The sequence below is a fragment of the Papio anubis genome, chromosome 2 (assembly GCF_008728515.1).
Source record: "Papio anubis isolate 15944 chromosome 2, Panubis1.0, whole genome shotgun sequence".
Lineage (NCBI taxonomy): Eukaryota > Metazoa > Chordata > Mammalia > Primates > Cercopithecidae > Papio > Papio anubis.
Genome location: NC_044977.1, coordinates 133,196,260 through 133,215,562, shown reverse-complemented (window position 1 = coordinate 133,215,562; position 19,303 = coordinate 133,196,260). Strand labels below are relative to the sequence as shown.

The window sequence follows — 19,303 nt, the reverse complement described above, 5'->3', positions numbered from 1 at the left end:
TGGTAAGCTAATGAACCCACAAATTTATGTGTGGTAAACAGCTACTAAGATAGCTTCCAGTGATCCTCACTCCCTGGTATTCATGCCTTTGTGTAATCTCCCCTTGAACATGGGCTAGGACTTACTAATTTGTTTCTAATAAACAGAATACAAAAGAAGAGATAAGATGTCACTCCCAAAATTACATTTTTAAAAGAGCATGGCTTGGCCAGGCACGGTGGCTCATGCCTGTAATCCCAACACTTTGGGAGGTCGAGGTGGGCAGATCACGAGGTCAGAAGATCGAGACCATCCTGGCTAACACAGTGAAACCCCGTCTCTACTAAAAATACAAAAAAACTAGCCAGGCGTGGCGGCGTGTGCCTGTAGTCCCAGCTGCTGGGGACGCTGAGTCAGGAGAATGGCGTGAATCTGGGAGGCAGAGCTTGCAGTGAGCTGAGATCGCGCCACTGCACTCCGGCCTGGGTGACAGAGCAAGACTCTGTCTCTAAATAAATAAATAAATAAATAAATAAAGCGCATGACTTCTGTCTTAGGTGTTCTCTCACACATGGTGGCTTACGCTGGAGAAAGCAGTTACTATAATGTAAAGCAGCACTGTGGAGAGGCCCACCTGAATGAGCTTAGAAGCACATTTTTGAGACTAGCCAACAGCCATGTGAAGGAACTTGGAAGTAGATTCTCCACCAATCAAGACTTGAGATGACTAAAGCCTCAACTGATAACTTCATTGCAGCCTACAGAGAGGCCCTGAGTCAGAACTACCCACTTAAACTGCTCCTGATTCCTAATCAATAGAAATTGTGACATAACAAATGTTATTTTAAGCTAAGTTACAACAGCAATAGATAACTAATACAAGGATAACACATTTAAAACTGCCCTCATTCTAAGTCATCAGTTTTGATGGTTTCATCTAAAGACAGGAAAATGAACTACAAATCTACAAAAAGTTTATACATCTGTTTCTGCATCATAAGAAACAGATATTTATAGATATTTGCAAAATTTTGAGACCACATTCAGGATGGCCTCAATTAAGACATAAGCTTCTATGGCATAAACCTCATTTGAAGGTGTAGTTTCTCAGACATACAGGTGGTCTTACTCTGCAGCAGCTGAAACTGAAGCACAAGAAGCCCTTGGAACTATTGTCAGGACATGTAAGTCCCATGTACTAAAATACTTGGGCCAGAGAAAACCAAGTATAGTTTAAATAGGAGTTTCCCCTCCCCTGGAATCAAAAGCCACTAAGGAAGAACTTCAAGACTGCAGCTATTGGTTGCAGTGGAGATTTTTCTCTGTAGAAAGCGCCAAGGTGAGCCTTTAATTAAGAATAGTTAGTAATTTTGCCAAGAAATGGTAGGGGGGACCATCTGATATATAGGATGGTTCAAATTCCATAAACATTATTTATTTATTTATTTTTAATGTTTTTTGTTTTTTGAGATGGAGTCTCACCCTATTGCCCAGGCTGGAGTGCAGTGGTGCGATCTTGGCTCATCACAACCTCTGCCTCCTGGGTTCAAGTGATTTTCCTGCCTCAGCCTCCCAAGTAGCTAGGATTACAGGCACCTTGTGCCACCACACCTAGCTAATTTTTGTACTTTTAGTAGAGGCGGGGTTTCACCATGTTGGCCAGGCTGGTCTCAAACTCTTGACCTCGTGATCAGTCCATCTCGGCCTCCCAAAGTGCTGAGATTATAGGCGTGAGTCACCGCACCTAGCCCTCCATAAACATTTATAATGTATACTGTGTGTCAAGCACAGAGGTTGGTAATATGAATGAAGATACAGTTCCTAGTCTAGAAGAACTTATACTCTAAAAGAGGAGTGAGACTTTTGTATATTTTAAAATTAAAATTTAAGAACTTGCATTAGTTTCCTATTGCTGCTATGACAAATTACCACATCTTTAGAGACTTAAAACAACAAATTGTCTTATGGTGAAGATCAGAAGGCCAAAATGGGTTTCCCTGGGCTAAAATCAAGGTGTTGGCAGGGCTACATTCCTTCTGGAGTTTCTAGGGGTGAATGTGTTTCCTTGTGTTTTCTAGCGTCTAGAGACTGCTGTGTTCCTTGGCTTTTGGCCTCTTCCTCCATTTTAAAAGCCAGCAGTGTAACATCTTCTGATTATGACACTACTATCTCCTTCTCATAAGGATCCTTGTGATTACCTTGGGTCCATTGGGATAATCCAGGATAATCTTCCCGTCTCAAAATCCTTAATCACATTAGCAAAATGTGGTAAAAACTGAAGGCCTAACAAAGATTCATGGTTGTTTGGCTGAATACATTCATGTTAAGAGAATGAAAAAGGCAAGTCCAAGACTGGGAAAAATTTAAAACCTGTATCTGATAAAAGTCTGTGTCCAGAATATATAAAGAAGTCTTATAACCTGATTTTTAAAAATGGGGAAAGTATTTGAAAAGACAGTTCTATCAAAGAACATATATGAATGACAAATAATACAAAATAAAACCACAATGAGATGTTATGACACTACGACTCAAATGGCTACAGGTAAACATCTGACTATCCCACATTTCAGCAAGAATGCAGTGCAACTGTAACTCTCAGTTCACAGTTTTTATAAAATTTACATACTCTTCTAATACAGGCCAGCAGTCCTTGCTCTTAGGTGTTTACTTAAGACAAATTAAATATACGCAAAGACTAGTACATAAATATTCATAGTAGCTCTATTCATAGTAGCCAAAAACTAAAGACAGTTTTGTGATTATGATATTGATATATGTATGAACTTAGCAATAAAACTGAATGAACTGAAATAGGGAACAACATGGATGACTTACAGAAGCATTATGCTAAGGGAAAGAAGCTAGACACAAAAGATGACATACTATGTGATTCCATTTTATGAATTCTGGAAAAGACCAAACTATAATGACAGAAAGCCTATTCGTGGTAACTGGGGCTCAGAGCAGGTAATTATCTGCAAAGAGACGAGGGAACTTTTTGGAATGATGGAAGTGTTCTACATCTTAATTATGGTGGAGGTTATGACTGCACTTTTTAAAATTCATCAAACTGTACAACTAAAATTGGTAAATTTCATTGAATGTAATGAAACAAGGCCGAATGAAAACATCTGTCTATACACACAAGCACAAATCCAGTTAAGCAGTTTGCTAATCTTAAACTCACACTTGGAACAATTATACTTTTTTTAACCTCCAAGGTAATGTATGAGTAAATCTGAGGTCTTTTGGAATAGGTTTATGTATATAAATACTATGAAATTCAGAGGAAAAGCTCTTTCTACTTGGACTTACGAGCAGAAGACAGAATTTTTAAGCTTCGTCTGAGCTGGGGCTACAAGGAAAATTCCTTTTTTTTTTTTTTTTTTTTTTTTTGAGACAGAGTCTGGCTCTGTCACCCAGGCTGGAGTGCAGTGGTGTGATCTTGGCTCACTGCAACTTTTGCCTCCCAGGTTCGAGCGATTCTCCTGCCTCAGCCTCCCGAGTAGCTGGGATTATGGGTGTATGCTACCACGCCCAGCTAATTTTTGTGTTTTTAGTAGAGACGGGGTTTTACCATGTTGGCCAGGCTGGTCTTGAACTCCTGACCTCAAGCAGTCCACTTGCCTCAGCCTCCCAAAGTGCTGAGATTACAAGCATGAGGCACCATGCCTGGCCAAGAAAATTTTTTTAAAAACTTTCTAGCTGCTTTATGATGACATCAGAGGATTGAAATTAGAAGGGGAAAGGGTGACCTAAGAAGAATGTAACTGAAGTGGAGAATCTAAAAGGAGGCCAGACTATTGGAGAGGGGATTCCATTGGACTGCAGGAAAGCATAAGATTGCCTTGGTAAAGTGAGCTTCAATCATGGTGTACCTTAAGTTCTAGAATAAGGAATAAGGAATTGATGAGTGGGTCAGTAACTGTCCAACTGGAACAAAGTTGGAAAACCATTGTGATAAAGTAAAAAAAAAAAAAAAAAAAAGGGTTCTTGAATGAGACTTGTGACAAAAGGGTAAACATCAGATTATAGAGTGTTGATATTTATTTTTATGCAGTATGGGATAAAGGTGTAGTTTTTATTATGCTTTAAATGAATTATATTGGATAAAAACAGGTTTTCATTAATTTTATTTATAACTACAGATGTTTCTCAACTTATGAGAAGATTACATTCCAATGAACCCATCGCAAATTGAAAATATTATACATCAAAATGCATTTAATACACTTAACCTACCGAGTATCATCAGAACATATACATTAGTTTACAGTTGGGCAACATCATCTAACATAAAGCCTACTTTATTATAAAGAGTTGAATATCTCATGTAATTTATTGAGTACTATACTGAAAGTGAAAACCAGCATGGCTGTATGGATCCTTGAAGTACTGTTTCTACTGAATGTGTAGTGCTTTCATACCACAGTAAAGTCAAAAAACCTTAACTTGAACCAATGTAAGTAGGGAACCATCTAATAGTGGATCTTTATGAGATAATTCTATTTTTGTATAAAATAGAATTCTCTTCTACTCTTCTTGTATCTAACAAACATGTTAGCCCAAAATAATTCTTTGTAGTATTTAACTGCCTACTTACTATTTAAATTCCAACACTGAATCTTTCATGATTATGTATATTTTCAACAGTGAGTCCATTCTTGCACACCGAGAAAATATGCCACAGATGATGAGAAGTTTATCTGAACCCTTTGGAAGAGACTTGCTCAGTATCCCTGATGGTAGAGGGAGAGCTCGTAATCATAGAGGACATAATGATGAAGATTCTTTGACTGTAAGTTCTTTTTTTTAAGACAGTTAGTGAGAAGACCCTGTAGGAATTTGAAGAAAATTATTACAGAAGTATATATGTATAATGATAGGATATGACTAATATTCTTGTTGTAGAAATCACTATTATATTAAAGGGGGGAACTTTGGAAAGGTGAATTCTTGAACAGTGACTTGTCAGCTATATAGAATTCCACTGTGCTAACCAAAACTTTTAGGTCCATAGGGTTATATATTAGAAGCAAAACTTAAACCATTATTTTTTATATTTATGTATATGTTTCTCACCTTATAATTTCCTCCAATATCTGAAATGAGAACAGGCAAGGAAATATCCTTTCTCTCCCATACTCATTGTTTTAATACTTGAAAATCGTATCAAAAGCTACAAAGGATTGTCTTTATTGGACCAGGAAACACTAATCTTCTATAATCTTACCTCTGGACCTTCAAAGCTTAGATTAACCTTTAATTGTTTCTCGAAAGCCTTACAACTGAAATATATTTTCATATGTCTTGCCTTAGAGCAAAGCTAGAGGTTACAAACATACTCAACTAAAATTTTTTAAAAAACAGGATATTTATATATCATAACTATATTCTTTTTTCCCTTTTTTTTTCTGTTGCTTTTTCAGCCTCAGGAATAATAGTTCTAAGCTAACAAGCCTTCAGGGGTTTCTATAAAGATGAATCTCAGCAATTGAAATGTAGATATTTGAAACTCAGTAAACATTTAATTGGTAAATTGAGAAACTTCTGTATAGTAAATGTCATAATCAAAATGAATTGGATATTATTTTTCCAGGCAATGAGTTGTTCTCTTGTACCTTTTGGCAGTTTTGGTGGTATGGTTCGTATCCTAAGACACAAATCATTTTAGCAATATTTTCTGACAAATATTTATTTTTCATTAACTCAAGCGGACTAAATTGGCCTGCAGCCTCACTTTCATAATGGCTTTTTAATATTTGTACTGAAAACCTGTGTTTCAAGTATCAAACTTACCTTAAAAAGTTTAAGCACATGTTTCCTGAAGTAAGTCATTTCAACATATATAAAATTCATCTTCAAAAATAAGAAGTAGATTTTATTGGATGAATATTTGCTTGATTTACAAAAGGGATCCTCATAGTTGTGTTTGAAAGTTGAGGACTTCCACATGCTTATGATTACTTTCCAAAAGGTTTTAAAAAAAGTACTAAACTGTAGATAGATAAGCACAACATTTGGAAAAACACAGATTGACTGCTTTCTCTAGGATTGTGTTGCCACCTTGCCCGTGCAGCTTTTTCTTGTCTGTACTTAAGAATGGCTGCTGTGCAACCAGCATTTCTATCACCTGTTTCTTAGGGTTTTTGTGCTGTGTCTGTGATGCTAGCTTCCAACACACTAAAAGCATTCTGGGGAGTAGCAGAAAATAACATGAATTTGGAACATTTGTATCTACAGTCTCATGAAACGAATTTTTTTTTTTAATTATTATTTTGTGCTACAATTGAATCATTTGTTTCCTTGAAGTTTGACATAAAGGTATAACATTCGTCCCTCCTGACCAGTGTACTTAGTAAGACAAATGACAAAAAAAGCAGTTATAACACAGAGTTATGAATAAAATGATCAGGAAGTTCAGCATGCTATGGGAGCACAGATGGAAAAAAGCACCTTTTGAGGTAGGGTGGGTCAGTCCAAGCAGACTTCCTGAACTTTAAGGATTAGTAAAAGTTAGCCTGAAAAGGAGGGAGGGGAAAGGAATACTGTTCAACAGAGAGGAAACAGCATTTGCAAAGACCTGGAGGCTAGGGAGCTAAAACATGTTTAGTGTCACTTAACCCTAGAGTATGAGTTGAACAGTAGATATTGATGAGGAAGAAGAGGTATCCAGAGACTTCTTTGGGCCATAGTAAGTAGAGTAAACAGTATCTTAAGAGCAGAGGAAGCAGTGATGACTTATGTCAAAGGGGTAATAGAGTTCAGATTCTTGAAAGATTAGAAGAGACCGTAGTGGAGGCAGGGAAGCCAGAAGGCTGTTGAAGCATTCTTGGTAAAGTATTAGTGATGGCTTACTTCTACTAGGTAATGTCTGTGGTGATAAAAATGAATTACTTCATTTGAGACAGTTAAAAGGGTAAATTGATAGAATTTGGTGATTGATAGGGTTGAAGGAGCAGTAGAGAGGGAGAAGGGGAGTATCACACCCATTTTTCTGGCATGAAGAATAAGGTAGATGGGAATGCAACTGAGATAAGGCATTGATTCAGTACAAATGTAGGAGTGGGGTGGTCAAAACGATCATTTTAGTTTTGGGTGTTTGGCATTTGAGCCATCTGTGGGTTTTCCAGGTAGATTTATCTGGTAAACTGTTGGATATATGGATTTGAGCTGAGCTAGAGATAATTTGTTCATTCATTCATTCCACAAATATTTATTAAACCCTCTTAAGTGCCAGGAATTATTATATATGTATTGGGGATATTGTAGTGAATAAAATAGACAAAATTGCCCTGCCCTCAGAGAGATTACTTATATAAAGTGGGAAGACAGACAGTAGTAAACAACAAAATAATTTCAGATAGTCACAGTACCCTGAAGGAGATGAAACAGGGTAATGATATAGAGATGGGGGAAAGTGAAGGAGGGATTAGACAGGTGACCAGCAGTGGCCTTTCTCAGGTGGTGATACTTGAATCATGAGAAGGAACTAACTAGGCTAAAAGTCAGGAAGAAACATTTAAGGCAGAAAGAGGAGAACGTGTACAAAATTTTTGAAGGCCTTAAGGGCCCACTGAAGTCTCAACTCCATTTTGTACCCCAACTTTTTGTCACTCCAGTGTGTTGGGTCACCCCAGAGCAAGTGCAGATACATCTTTTGATGGTTGATTTGAACGTGAATTGAGAAGAGGACAGAAATACCCAAATGCCTAATCTTTTCCTCTCTCTCTTTTTTTCCTTCTTTGGGTTAACCCTTCCATATCTCATGATAATAAGAATGGATTCTCAATCTAGTGTTAAAGCAAATATTCAGAATATTTCCTGGATTGCGTTTGCCTCTCTGAAATGCAGAATTAATTCTACTTCGGTCCTTTTTGTACCCAAATATATATTAGTGTTTCCTAAATGTGCCTTTGTTGTTCCCTACTATATTAAGTGCAAGTTCTAAGGAGGAATTTGGTTTTCCCACCTATTTTACATTATTAATATCTGTAAAAATCCAATAGCAATAAAAGGCAGAGACACAAACAGAACTTAGAGGATTCAGAGCTCCGCTTGCTTGAACAGAGAAGTTCATTAAACCAAGCAACTCATTCTGTTTTATAACAGGTGATTTACTGGGTAATACATTGGAATGTGTGCTTGACTTTTATTTTCTGGTGAGTCTTCCAATGATAAAACCTAAAATCAATGGTAGATTTTAAGACCTAAAATCAGTGGTAGATTTTCCTAGAGCAAAGTTTCTCAACTTCAGCACTATTGTCATTTTGGGCTGGGTAATTCTTTGTTCTGGGAGACTGTCCTATCCGTTGTAGATTGTTAAGCAGCATTCCTGACCTCCACCCACTAGATGCTAGTTATAGGCTCTCCTCATCTGTGACAGCCAAAAATGAGTATAGTTATTGCCAAATGTCCCCTGAGAATCAAAATCAATCTTGGTTGAGAAACTACTGTTTACAGGAATTCTTAACTGTTTTTCTGAAGACACATACCCCGTGCTTCAAGGGTATAGCCTACTGACCCTTCAGTAGGCAGCAAATTGAAGGCCTATTAGTAAAGTGAATTGACTTCTGTCACCTGGATCCTACTATGATGAGAGGAAGGCTGGCTACTTACTTGAGGGGCAACTTCTATCAGCCATGTGGTACTGCTGGAGGTGACACTGGCATCTTATACCCAAGTTTTATTTATTTGTATGGTGGAGTATTGAGAGATAAAAAGGAGAATTATGAAAACGATCATATGCTAAAGAATATATCACTTAGTATTTAACATACACCAAATTGTGTTTTGAAAAAGTGAGTAATGAGTGATTAGATGTGTATGTGTATGTGTATTTATGCATGCACATATATGTGTATATATACACATGTGTATATGTTTATAATGTTACAATTCCCTAATTATTTGTATGCTGTCTTTTTGGGATTTTGTGTATGCTTCAATTTTCTCCTTAACTAATCACTGTTATTATATCCTCTTTAAGTTATCTTTGTCTGGTTGATTACTGCATGAGATTTCACTAAATGAATTGGAAAAAAATGTTTTAGCTGTTTTGGAAGATGTATTTGCATCTTTTGTGTTGTTACTTATAGTTAATAACATACTTTCTGATATTCTGTAGCATACAGATGTCAGCCCTTTTCAGACAGTGGACCAAATGGTGTCAAATATGAGAAACTATATGCAGAAATTAGAAAGAAACTTTGTAAGTACTGAAAACAAAGCATTGAGAACATTGTGTATACTTTGGTATATTCTATTTCATAGTGGCTTTCAAACACTTTTTTAACCATAGTGGTTAAAAAAGATATCTTACATGATTAACCCAGTAAGCAATATTTGTATACTTTATAAATATATTTGAAGCACAAGTTTCATGAAAAAATGACTATACTATTTACAGTATATACAGTTATTTTCTAGTCTATTTCATGTTTTAAAAATCCTGGTTACAACACACTAAATTGAGTTCATAACCTCCAAGTTTGAAAAATAATAAATTGAGTTCATAACCTCCAAGTTTGAAAAATAGTGTTAACTTTCAAAATTTTTTTAAAAATTGGAAAAAAATTAACCTCAAAAACATTGATTCTATTGAAAGTCACTATTGTAAATGAACATTTTATTTGAATTTGCATAATTTTATTAATAACCTGTCTACTTAAAAGGATTTGTAACATCTAAAGAGTTTTAGGGTTTTATAAACAACTCTGAAAACAGAAATTTTAGGAATGATGTTTAGGTATAGATCCCTAATAGTCCAAATGCTTATAAACTAGTACTATAACAGTACTCTCTATATTAACATCAAAACCAGTCACTTGATTTGATCTGAAGAAGACCCATATCATTCTAGTCATCCAGTTTGAATTCTATGGATCATTTCAGAATGCCCAAATAATCTAGGGCATTATTGGTTTTAGTAATGTAGCAATCTGGTACCTACAGGAGGAGGTATGAAAGTTGATATATAACTAACTGATTGGCTTGACGTTGGCAAGATTACGCACAAGGGTCAACCACTGACTATAGAAGTATCACAGGTTTGGGGGCATAGCATCTTCATTGAAATCTAAGCCACAAGCACCCAAAGACTTAAGGATCTCTGAATTAGTCACTTACTAGTCTTTGTAATGAGAGTGGGATGATGGTACCTAAAATGGACGACCATCAGGACCCTCTAGGGGTGCCTTTTTTTTGGGTGGAGGTAATTTTTCAAGTCACTTCTCACTTGAGAACCTGGGTGTGCCCTTTGACTATACCATATTGGTAGTTTAGTATCCTTAGTAGAACTTACAGCTAGTGTTACTTATTTGAACTCTCTGGCAATAATTATTTATATTTGACTCGACCGAATTTACAATTTGTTTACCTTTAGGGTCAACTTTCACTGGATCCAAATGGACATTCATTTTGTTCTTCCTCAGTTATGACTTATTCCAAAATAGGAGATGAACCACCAAAGGTTTTTCAGGCCTCAACTCAAACCCGTAGAGCTCCAGGAGGAGTAAGTTTTCTATAAGCATTCCTAGAGCTTTATAAAGTTAGGGGATGATAGACTGTCTAGATCAAATTATAACTATTAAAATTTAATCTGGTACATGATGGCGGGGGGACAGGAGGGCGGTGTGGGGGTCGGGTGTAAGGTAGTCCTCACTGTGGAAACCATTAAAACTCAACTGTATTTACTCAGTTTGTGGCGATTTTTCGTGCCCCCACCCCCGTGAGGGTGCCTTTTTTCATGTAAATATCTATGGATGTTTATTACCTTTACATGTTGACAAGGTAAACAAAAACACGAAAAGCCTTTGTTTCGTGAAATAATGTCTATTTTTAAGTTTACATTTGAAGTGAATTAATTTTTTAACTCATGAAATATTTGAAATGTACAGAGAGGATATAGAGAATAACATAATAAGTGCCCATATTCGTGCCACCCAGTTTAGTCATATCATAACATTTTTCTCTATTTGCCTCAAATTATCTCTTGCTTTGTTTTCTTTTTAAGCAAAAATGTACAGAGGCAGTTAAAGCTTCTAATACATTCCTCTGAGGTCTGTTTCCCCTTTCTCCCCTTCTCAGAGATTACCATTTTCCTGTATCTGGAGTTTATCATTTTCATGCATGTTTTTACAATTTTATTACTTATCTTTCTATCTTAAAAAAATGGATTATTTTCCAGATTTCCCAACATTACATAAAGGGTATCATATTGCATGTGTCCTCTGCAACTTGTCTTTGCTGAGTAATATGCTTCTGAGATTTATTCAACTTGATACATGTGGCCCTGGTTTCTTTAACTTGTATATAGTATCCAAAATATGAATATATTATGATTAATATGCTTCTGAGATTTATTCTAGTTGATACATGTGGCCCTGTTTTCTTTAACTTCTACGTAGTATCCAAAATATGAATGTACCATTATTTTTAAATCATTTTCTGTCGATAGATATGTAGGTGAGTCTAATCTTTCACTAATTCATCTTTATACACGGCTCCTTATACAAAGAGTCTAGGAGTGGTATTGCTGAGTTGTAGGGTATGTGTACTTTCCTCTTTACCTAGCATTTCCAAGCTACTATCCCAGTGATTGAAATTGTTGGCTTCCACAAACTGTGGCTTGTGAGTTTCCATTTGACTACTTCCTTGTTAGTACTTACAGTAAAAATTTAGGTTTACCCATCTAATGAGTGTGAAGTAGTACATTTTTTAGTTCTTACATATGAAGATGAACCTTTTAATGATGCTCTTGCCATAGTTCTGCTAATTAATCTCAGACATTTTAATTTTAACTTTCTAAAACTGACAATCTTAAATGTAAACAATATAATTGTAGATGTCCCCCAGTAAATCATGTTAGTAGCTATCATAAATATTCTGGTAACACTTCCATAGAGTTGATAGGCGGGAATGATGAGATTCAAGCCAATCAACATGAAAAATAATTAGTTGCCCTTACTTGTAGGAATGCTACGATAAACTTCCTTCTATTACATTGTCTAAAACAGTCTTGAAGGCATTAAACTATAATTGCTACTTTTGTTTTAATATTTGATTATAATTTGGAAACAGGTTAAATTGTATGGGTTCTGTTTGTTCTAGACATTTTCATTTTAAGGAGTTCAGGAAATATCAGAGACTTATCACCACAGTTTTACCACAAGTTAATAGTGGAACTGAGTACACATTATTTTTAGAGCAGTAGATCTATGGCCATACCTCAGTAGGTAAGCTGGCCCTGAGAATTTTAGAGTTATATACATTCTATATATATTTAAATAATAACAAAATTTCTTTATTTTTACAGATAAAGGAAACCAGGAAAGCAATGAGAGATTCTGACAGTGGACTAGAAAAAATGGCTATTGGTCATCATATCCATGACCGAGCTCATGTCATTAAAAAGTCAAAGAACAGGAAGACTGGAGATGAAGAGGTCAACCAGGAGTTCATCAATATGAATGAAAGTAAGTTATCACAAAAAAATAATATTCTTTCTCATAAAGTTAAAATAACAGTTAAAGTTGACTAGTATTTTTTGTAGAAACATGTTATAAGAGGTAGTTTTTGAATAATATGTGTAGAGAATACCTTGTCAAAGAAATAGGATTGTGGTTTCATCCTTTCATAGGAGAGCTCTTTTTTGTAGTGATTTTTGGCAATATGGGATATTACTTATTTTTATTTTATCCTTGGAAAGTGGAATCTTTTGAATTGTTATTTAGTAATATTATCAGTAGGCAAAATGCTTCTTTAAATATTTTTTCTGATTATCAAGAAAGTACATTTGAAAAGTGTAAAGACAAAAATCATCCATAATCCAAAATCGAAATACTAGTAATGTTTTAATGTATTTCTTCCTAATCATTTTATATATATAAACATGCTTTTCCTCAAATTATTATTTTACTTTTATATAGTTTATATTGTGCTTATTTTAATTTACCATTATAATTGTAAAGTCACTTATGATGCATTTTTCAAAAACATTTTAAGTGGTTACCTAAAATTTTTATAGTAAATAAGCCATAATTTTTACTTAAATCATTCTGTACTGTTCAGTACTTAGGCTTTTGTATAGATAAGATTTTAATTTCTGTTGTATGTTGAATTACATGTATATCTCTCTCTCTCAAGTAAATCTTCTTTTTCTAGGTTTTATATTTATTCTTCAGTGCATTTATGTCCTTCTAGTGTCCTTTCTCCCTGTAGTTTTTAATAATATTACAATTTATTAACAAATTTAATCATTAAATTTATTTTTATTAATTTTTAAATCAGTATTAAGCTTTTATATTTAATTAATTGTATTAATTCAATAATGAAATTATATTAAAATTTAGTTGGATTCATCTCCTAGTTTCAGAAACTAGTTTAAATCATGTTTTTCCATAATAAAGTGTTCAAATTTTAAATTGTTGTATTAAAAAAGAAATTCTGGCCAGGCATGGTGGCTCACGCCTGTAGTCCCAGCACTTTGGGAAGCCAAGGCGGGCAGATCACGAGGTTAGGAGTTCAAGACCAGCCTGACCAGCATGGTGAAACCCCGTCTCTACTAAAAATACAAAAATTAGCCGGGCGTGGTGGCTCATGTGCCTGTAATCCCAGCTACTCATGGGTTGAGACAGGAGAATCGCTTGAACCAGGAGGTGGAGGTTGCAGTGAGCCGAGATCGAGTCATTACACTCCAGTCTGGGTGACAGAGCGAGACTCTCTCTCAAAAAAAATAAATAAAAGTAAAAATAAAAATGCAAAACTCAGCCGGGCATGGTGGCCCACACCTGTAATCTCAGCTACTGGGAAGGCTGAGGCAGGAGAATCTCTTGAGCCTGGGAGGCAGAGGTTGCAGTGAGCCAAGATCACGCCATTGCACTCCTGCCTGGGCAGCAGAGCAAGACTCCGTTTTGGGTTGAGGGGAAGAAGAAATTCTGTTAACATTGGGATTTGATAAAATTATTCCTTTTTGGTTTTTTTTTTTTTTTTTTGAGATGGAGTCTCGCTCTGTTGTCCAGGCTGGAGTGTAGTGGTGCAGTGGTGCGATCTCAGCCCACTACAAGCTCTGCCTCCCGGGTTCATGCCATTCTCCTGCCTCAGCCTCCCGAGTAGCTGGGACTACAGGCAGCCGCCACCATGCCCGGCTAATTTTTTGTATTTTTGGTAGAGATGAGGTTTCGCCATGTTAGCCAGGATGGTCTCGATCTCCTCTTGTGATCTGCACACCTCGGCCTCCCAAAGTGCTGGGATTACAGGCGTGAGCCATCACGCCCAGCCGGGGTTTGATAAAATTATTCTTATGCAATAAGATAGAAGCCATGATATTGTGACCTGTGTTTAATTGTAACCTCTGTAATTTTACCACATTTATATATATACTGAGTATTTCACAATAATCAACATTTTAATGAAAAATTTAGTGAAGGAACGTAATATTTTAAAGCAGTCTTAAAGAAGAAGTACTATCATTCTCTATTGTTGCTACTATGGAAGTTAGATTACTTACTTCATAACAACATGAATTGACATTCTAGCTGAATAACCTGTCTTAGGAAATTGACAACAGAAACTTGTGAGGTCAAGTTACATAGAAAGATGGTTAGGTGAATAGAAGTGCTAGTCACAGAAGTATACAGTATACAGGAAGAACATATTCATTGTGAGATGACCCAGGAAGAAAAACTGTTAGTTATTATAATTGGGTCAGCTGTTCCATTGGATAAAATAATATGATATCCAGGCAGGTGAAAAAATAGATCATCAATAACTAGGTCATCAGTAGGAATAGGAGAGCAACAGACAGGAAAAGAAATACTACTCTCATCAAAGAGCCTTATATTTGAAGCAGCTTCCTGCCTCTATATTGAGGTTACACTAATGAAAACACCAGACTAGACTGAAATATGTGGGAGCAAGGCAATTACTGACAGTTGATACCTTAATACTTATTCCCTTTATTTTTCTATTTAACATAGATGATGCTCATGCTTTTGATGAGGAGTGGCAAAGTGAGGTTTTGAAGTACAAACCAGGACGACACAATCTAGAAAACACTAGAATGAGAAGTGTTGGTCATGAGAATCCTGGCTCCCAAGAACTTAAAAGAAGGTAAAACTTGTTTCTAAAATAGTTTGGTTTTTAAAGAAGAATTTGAAGTAAAGTTACATAATTTTATTTCTGTTATCAGAAAGTTTTGATGATCATCCAAGTTGTATCCACAGTATCTTTTGTGAAAGATGTTATAATTTTATACTAAAACTGAGTATTCTGCACAAATTTAAATTTATATCTAAAAATCAATAATAGTTTAGGATTGTATGGTTAGTAATTCACTAGTAAATTATGCCTCAGAAGACAGAGACCAAAATCCTCTTCAGGAAAACTGATTTGCTATGGAGTAGTTATTCTTGTAAAACAGATTCTAATATGGTTATAGAGTCATACATTTCACACTGGTAAAGATACCTAGAGATATGTTAAGGGGAGAGGGGCTGTATTTGGAAGACTTAACAACTTCCTTAACAAATCACAATTTATCATGTAATCGTAAATGAAATTTCAGACACGGGTACAATATGTAACAGTACATGCAATACCATATTTGATGTGTTTTAGGTGTTTTGGAAGAATTTTGTAAGAACATTAGCTTATTTTACAATTCCCTTTTAGTATAGCTGAGAAAAATAAATTTGCTGAAATCACATATTAAGGATTATAGAGATTTCTGGCTGGGCATGGTGACTCATGCCTGTAATCCCAGCACTTCGGGAGGCCGAGGCAGGTGGATCACTTGAGGTCAGGAGTTTGACACCAGCCTGGCCAACAAGGTGAAACCCCGTCTCTACTAAAAATACGAATTAGCTAGGTATGGTAGCATACACCTATAATCCCAGCTACTTGGGAGGCTAAGGCAAGAGAATCGCTTGAACCCAGGAGGCGGAGGTTGTGGTGAGCCAAAATCACACCGGTGCACTACAGCCTGAGTGACAGACCGAGACTCTATCTCAAAAATGAATAAATAAATATTATAGCTTTTTAAAAATACATTTTGTACATACCCTGGAGCTACAGTTTAATGTGGTTCTCTGCGGAGGGGGAAGTGAATAATAATATCTATTTCCTATGAAGTTACACTAAAGAGAAAGGCCTCACCAGACCTTAAATAGAAATCTGTTCTAAGCTATAAGAGAGTGGAGAATTGCTGCAGAAGGTAGAAGGCTTCACAGAACTAGCGGTGGACAAGTGAGTATCAAGTAAATCAGAAGCCTTATGGAGAATTTCATATGCTAGGATCTTTTCTTCTAAAACACTTGTTTAGGAATTTAGAGCCCTGGTATTTTCTATTGAATTGCTTGAAAACTTGCTCCTATATTAATTACAGATATTTTTCTCATTTGAAAAATGTACTGATTAAAAACCTAGCAGTGCCAAGTTTGAATAGGAAATCCAGGTCCCACTTAGAGAAGGCATACTCTTTATGGATGACCTATAAATTTCTGGCCCTAACAGTGGCATTTTCTCTTAAGCAGCACTGTCCAATGGCATTTCCTGAAATGACTTCGGTAATGACAAAAATGCTACATATCTATTCTGTCCTGTGTAGTAATTACTAGCCACATGTGGCTGTTGATTCACATTTGAACCATTGCTGGTAAAACTGAAGTATTGAATTATTTTAGTTTAATTCAAATATAAATGTGGTTAGTGGCTACCATACCGTTAACATTAAACAGTGTTTTTTTTTTTTTTTTTGAGACGGAGTCTCGCTTTGTCGCCCAGGCTGGAGCGCAGTGGCCGGATCTCAGCTCACTGCAAGTTCTAGCTCCCGGGTTCACGCCATTCTCCTGCCTCAGCCTCCCGAGTAGCTGGGACTACAGGCGCCCGCCACCAGGCCCGGCTAGTTTTTTGTATTTTTTAGTAGAGACGGGGTTTCACCGTGTTAGCCAGGATGGTCTCAATCTCCTGACCTCGTGATCCGCCCGTCTCGGCCTCCCAAAGTGCTGGGATTACAGGCTTGAGCCACCGCGCCCGGCTAAACAGTGTTAAACTATAAACAGTTAAATCTATCTCAGGAAAACAGCTGTTGCTGTTTTAAATTCACTGAAATAGTCTGCCTTGTTTTTCCCGTTTGTTTGTTTGTTTTTGTTTTTTTGGAGGGGGAGACAGTCTGGCTCTGTCACCAGGCTGGAGTGCAGTGGCGCAATCTCGACTCACTGCAACCTCCACCTCCCAGGGTCAGGCAGTCCTTCTGCTTCAGCCTCCTGAGTAGCTGGGACTATAGGTGCACATCACCACGCCCAGCTAATTTTTTGTACAGATGGGGTTTCACCATGTTCGCCAGAATGGTCTCGATCTCTTGACCTCGTGATCTGCCCACCTCGACCTCACAAAGTGCTGGGATTACAGGCGTAAGCCACCACACCTGGCCAGCCTTGTTTTTCAAAGCTATTAAGGAACTTTTAAGATAAAACTTTTCTTATGTTACAGTGGTTTTTAACATGTTTATTGATTTATAAACCATTGGCCATTTTATAAATCATATTAATATTCACATGTATATTTCTCAGGGAGAAACCTCAACAAAGTCCAGCCATTGAACGTGGAAGAAGATCAAATGTTTTGGGGGATAAACTCCACATCAAAGGCTCATCTGTGAAAAGCAACAAAAAATAAATAGCCATGCATTTGATTTGCTTAGTTTTGGTTGTTTTAACAGTTAGTAATGGTGCTGGGTAATAAGCATAAGACCAATCTCTTGCTGTTAAATCAGTTCTGTCCTTGGCAACTTTCTTCTGATACCTGAATGTTCATGAAGGTCCTAGCTTTATATTGTCCCTCTTTTAGGAATAAAATTTTGATTTTCAACAATGTGAGTAAATTGTGAAACAGTCTATTTAATATAAAACTCTTTAAAACATACTGATTTTTTAAAGCTTATATGCTGATTTCGCTTCCCCAGTTGTTTTTGTGTTGGCTAGGTATTCTTTTATATTTATCAAGATTGATTGCAGAGCAGTTCTGTCACTTATAATTAGTTATAAGACATTATAATGTTAAAAATTTCTCAGTTTTTACTAACACTGTACTCGGGTGATATTAATAAAGGTTTAAATAATTTATCTCTAATTTTATAATGTGTTGTACAGCCAGCTAGATTAAAACTTTAAAAATAATAAAGCAAAACTACACTGGTACTCTTTTATGAGAAAATAGTTATTATTTTGATAAAGGACAAGAATAATCAAATAGTTCATTTTCGGAGAAAAATATTTTAAATTGCTAATGTACATGATTGTTTTGGTTATAATTTCTTTATAGAATGTATCTTTTCTATATTACATTCTTAATATTCATCAGATATCATATTGACCATTCTCTTTAACTTCTTAATGTGGCATATTTCTGCTCTCCTTTCCCACAGACAGCTTCATCTATCTCCAAGACTAACATTCTGAAGCTGGAGAGTCCTTGGAGAAAACTCTGCTCAGCTTTTTTGGGACATTTAGAAAAATACATTTAGTATTCTCCAAACCAGAATGATACATTGTCTCAGAATTTGTTAGACAGCTGATGGGTGTTTTTGAGCAACATCTTAATAATTCAGTTGTTTCTGTTTTAATTGTACCATTAAAAATCAGCTTTAGCATTTTTATTCTAGAATTTAAACATTAATCTGTTTTTATAAAAGTTAGGTTTGAAGTTTATAAGAATATAAAATCTTAACTCACATCTGTTGTTTGATATTTCTTTTTTTTTTTTTTTTTGAGACGGAGTCTCGCTCTGTCACCCAGGCTGGAGTGCAGTGGCCGGATCTCAGCTCACTGCAAGCTCCGCCTCCCGGGTTTACGCCATTCTCCTGCCTCAGCCTCCCGAGTAGCTGGGACTGCAGGCGCCCGCCACCTCGCCCGGCTAGTTTTTTGTATTTTTTAGTAGAGACGGGGTTTCACCGGGTTAGCCAGGATGGTCTCGATCTGCTGACCTTGTGATCCGCCCGTCTCGGCCTCCCAAAGTGCTGGGATTACAGGCTTGAGCCACCGCGCCCGGCTGTTGTTTGATATTTCTATCAAGGAAAAAAGCCCCCAAAATTTGCTATCACTCTATAATCCTAAATATTTTTCTTTTCAGTTTCATAAGTAAAATTATGACTATGCTCATACTTCTCTAATTTCTTATATAATATTTTTGTTAATTTTAGTAGTTTATGTTTTATGCCTTTAGTCATTAAAATGCAAATGTGTTCATTCATTGTTAAAATTGAGCATGTATTAAAAATTTCCTTTTAGGCATACTTTAGTATACTACTGACATACCATAACAC

The 19,303-nt window shown here is 36.1% G+C and overlaps 1 protein-coding gene across 1 annotated transcript in view; it reads left to right on the top strand.

The window, feature by feature from the left end:
* The window catches only part of MLF1 (myeloid leukemia factor 1), a 36,530-nt gene extending 18,672 nt beyond the window's left edge, over nucleotides 1-17,858 (top strand). The window contains exons 2-7 of the mRNA XM_003894897.3: nucleotides 4,636-4,780; nucleotides 9,110-9,193; nucleotides 10,367-10,495; nucleotides 12,299-12,458; nucleotides 14,961-15,093; nucleotides 17,553-17,858. Coding sequence (XP_003894946.1) covers nucleotides 4,636-4,780; nucleotides 9,110-9,193; nucleotides 10,367-10,495; nucleotides 12,299-12,458; nucleotides 14,961-15,093; nucleotides 17,553-17,658 — 757 coding nt within the window. The 3' untranslated portion in view covers nucleotides 17,659-17,858. The remainder of the gene's footprint in view (nucleotides 1-4,635; nucleotides 4,781-9,109; nucleotides 9,194-10,366; nucleotides 10,496-12,298; nucleotides 12,459-14,960; nucleotides 15,094-17,552) is intronic.
* Nucleotides 17,859-19,303: the final 1,445 nt, after the last annotated feature.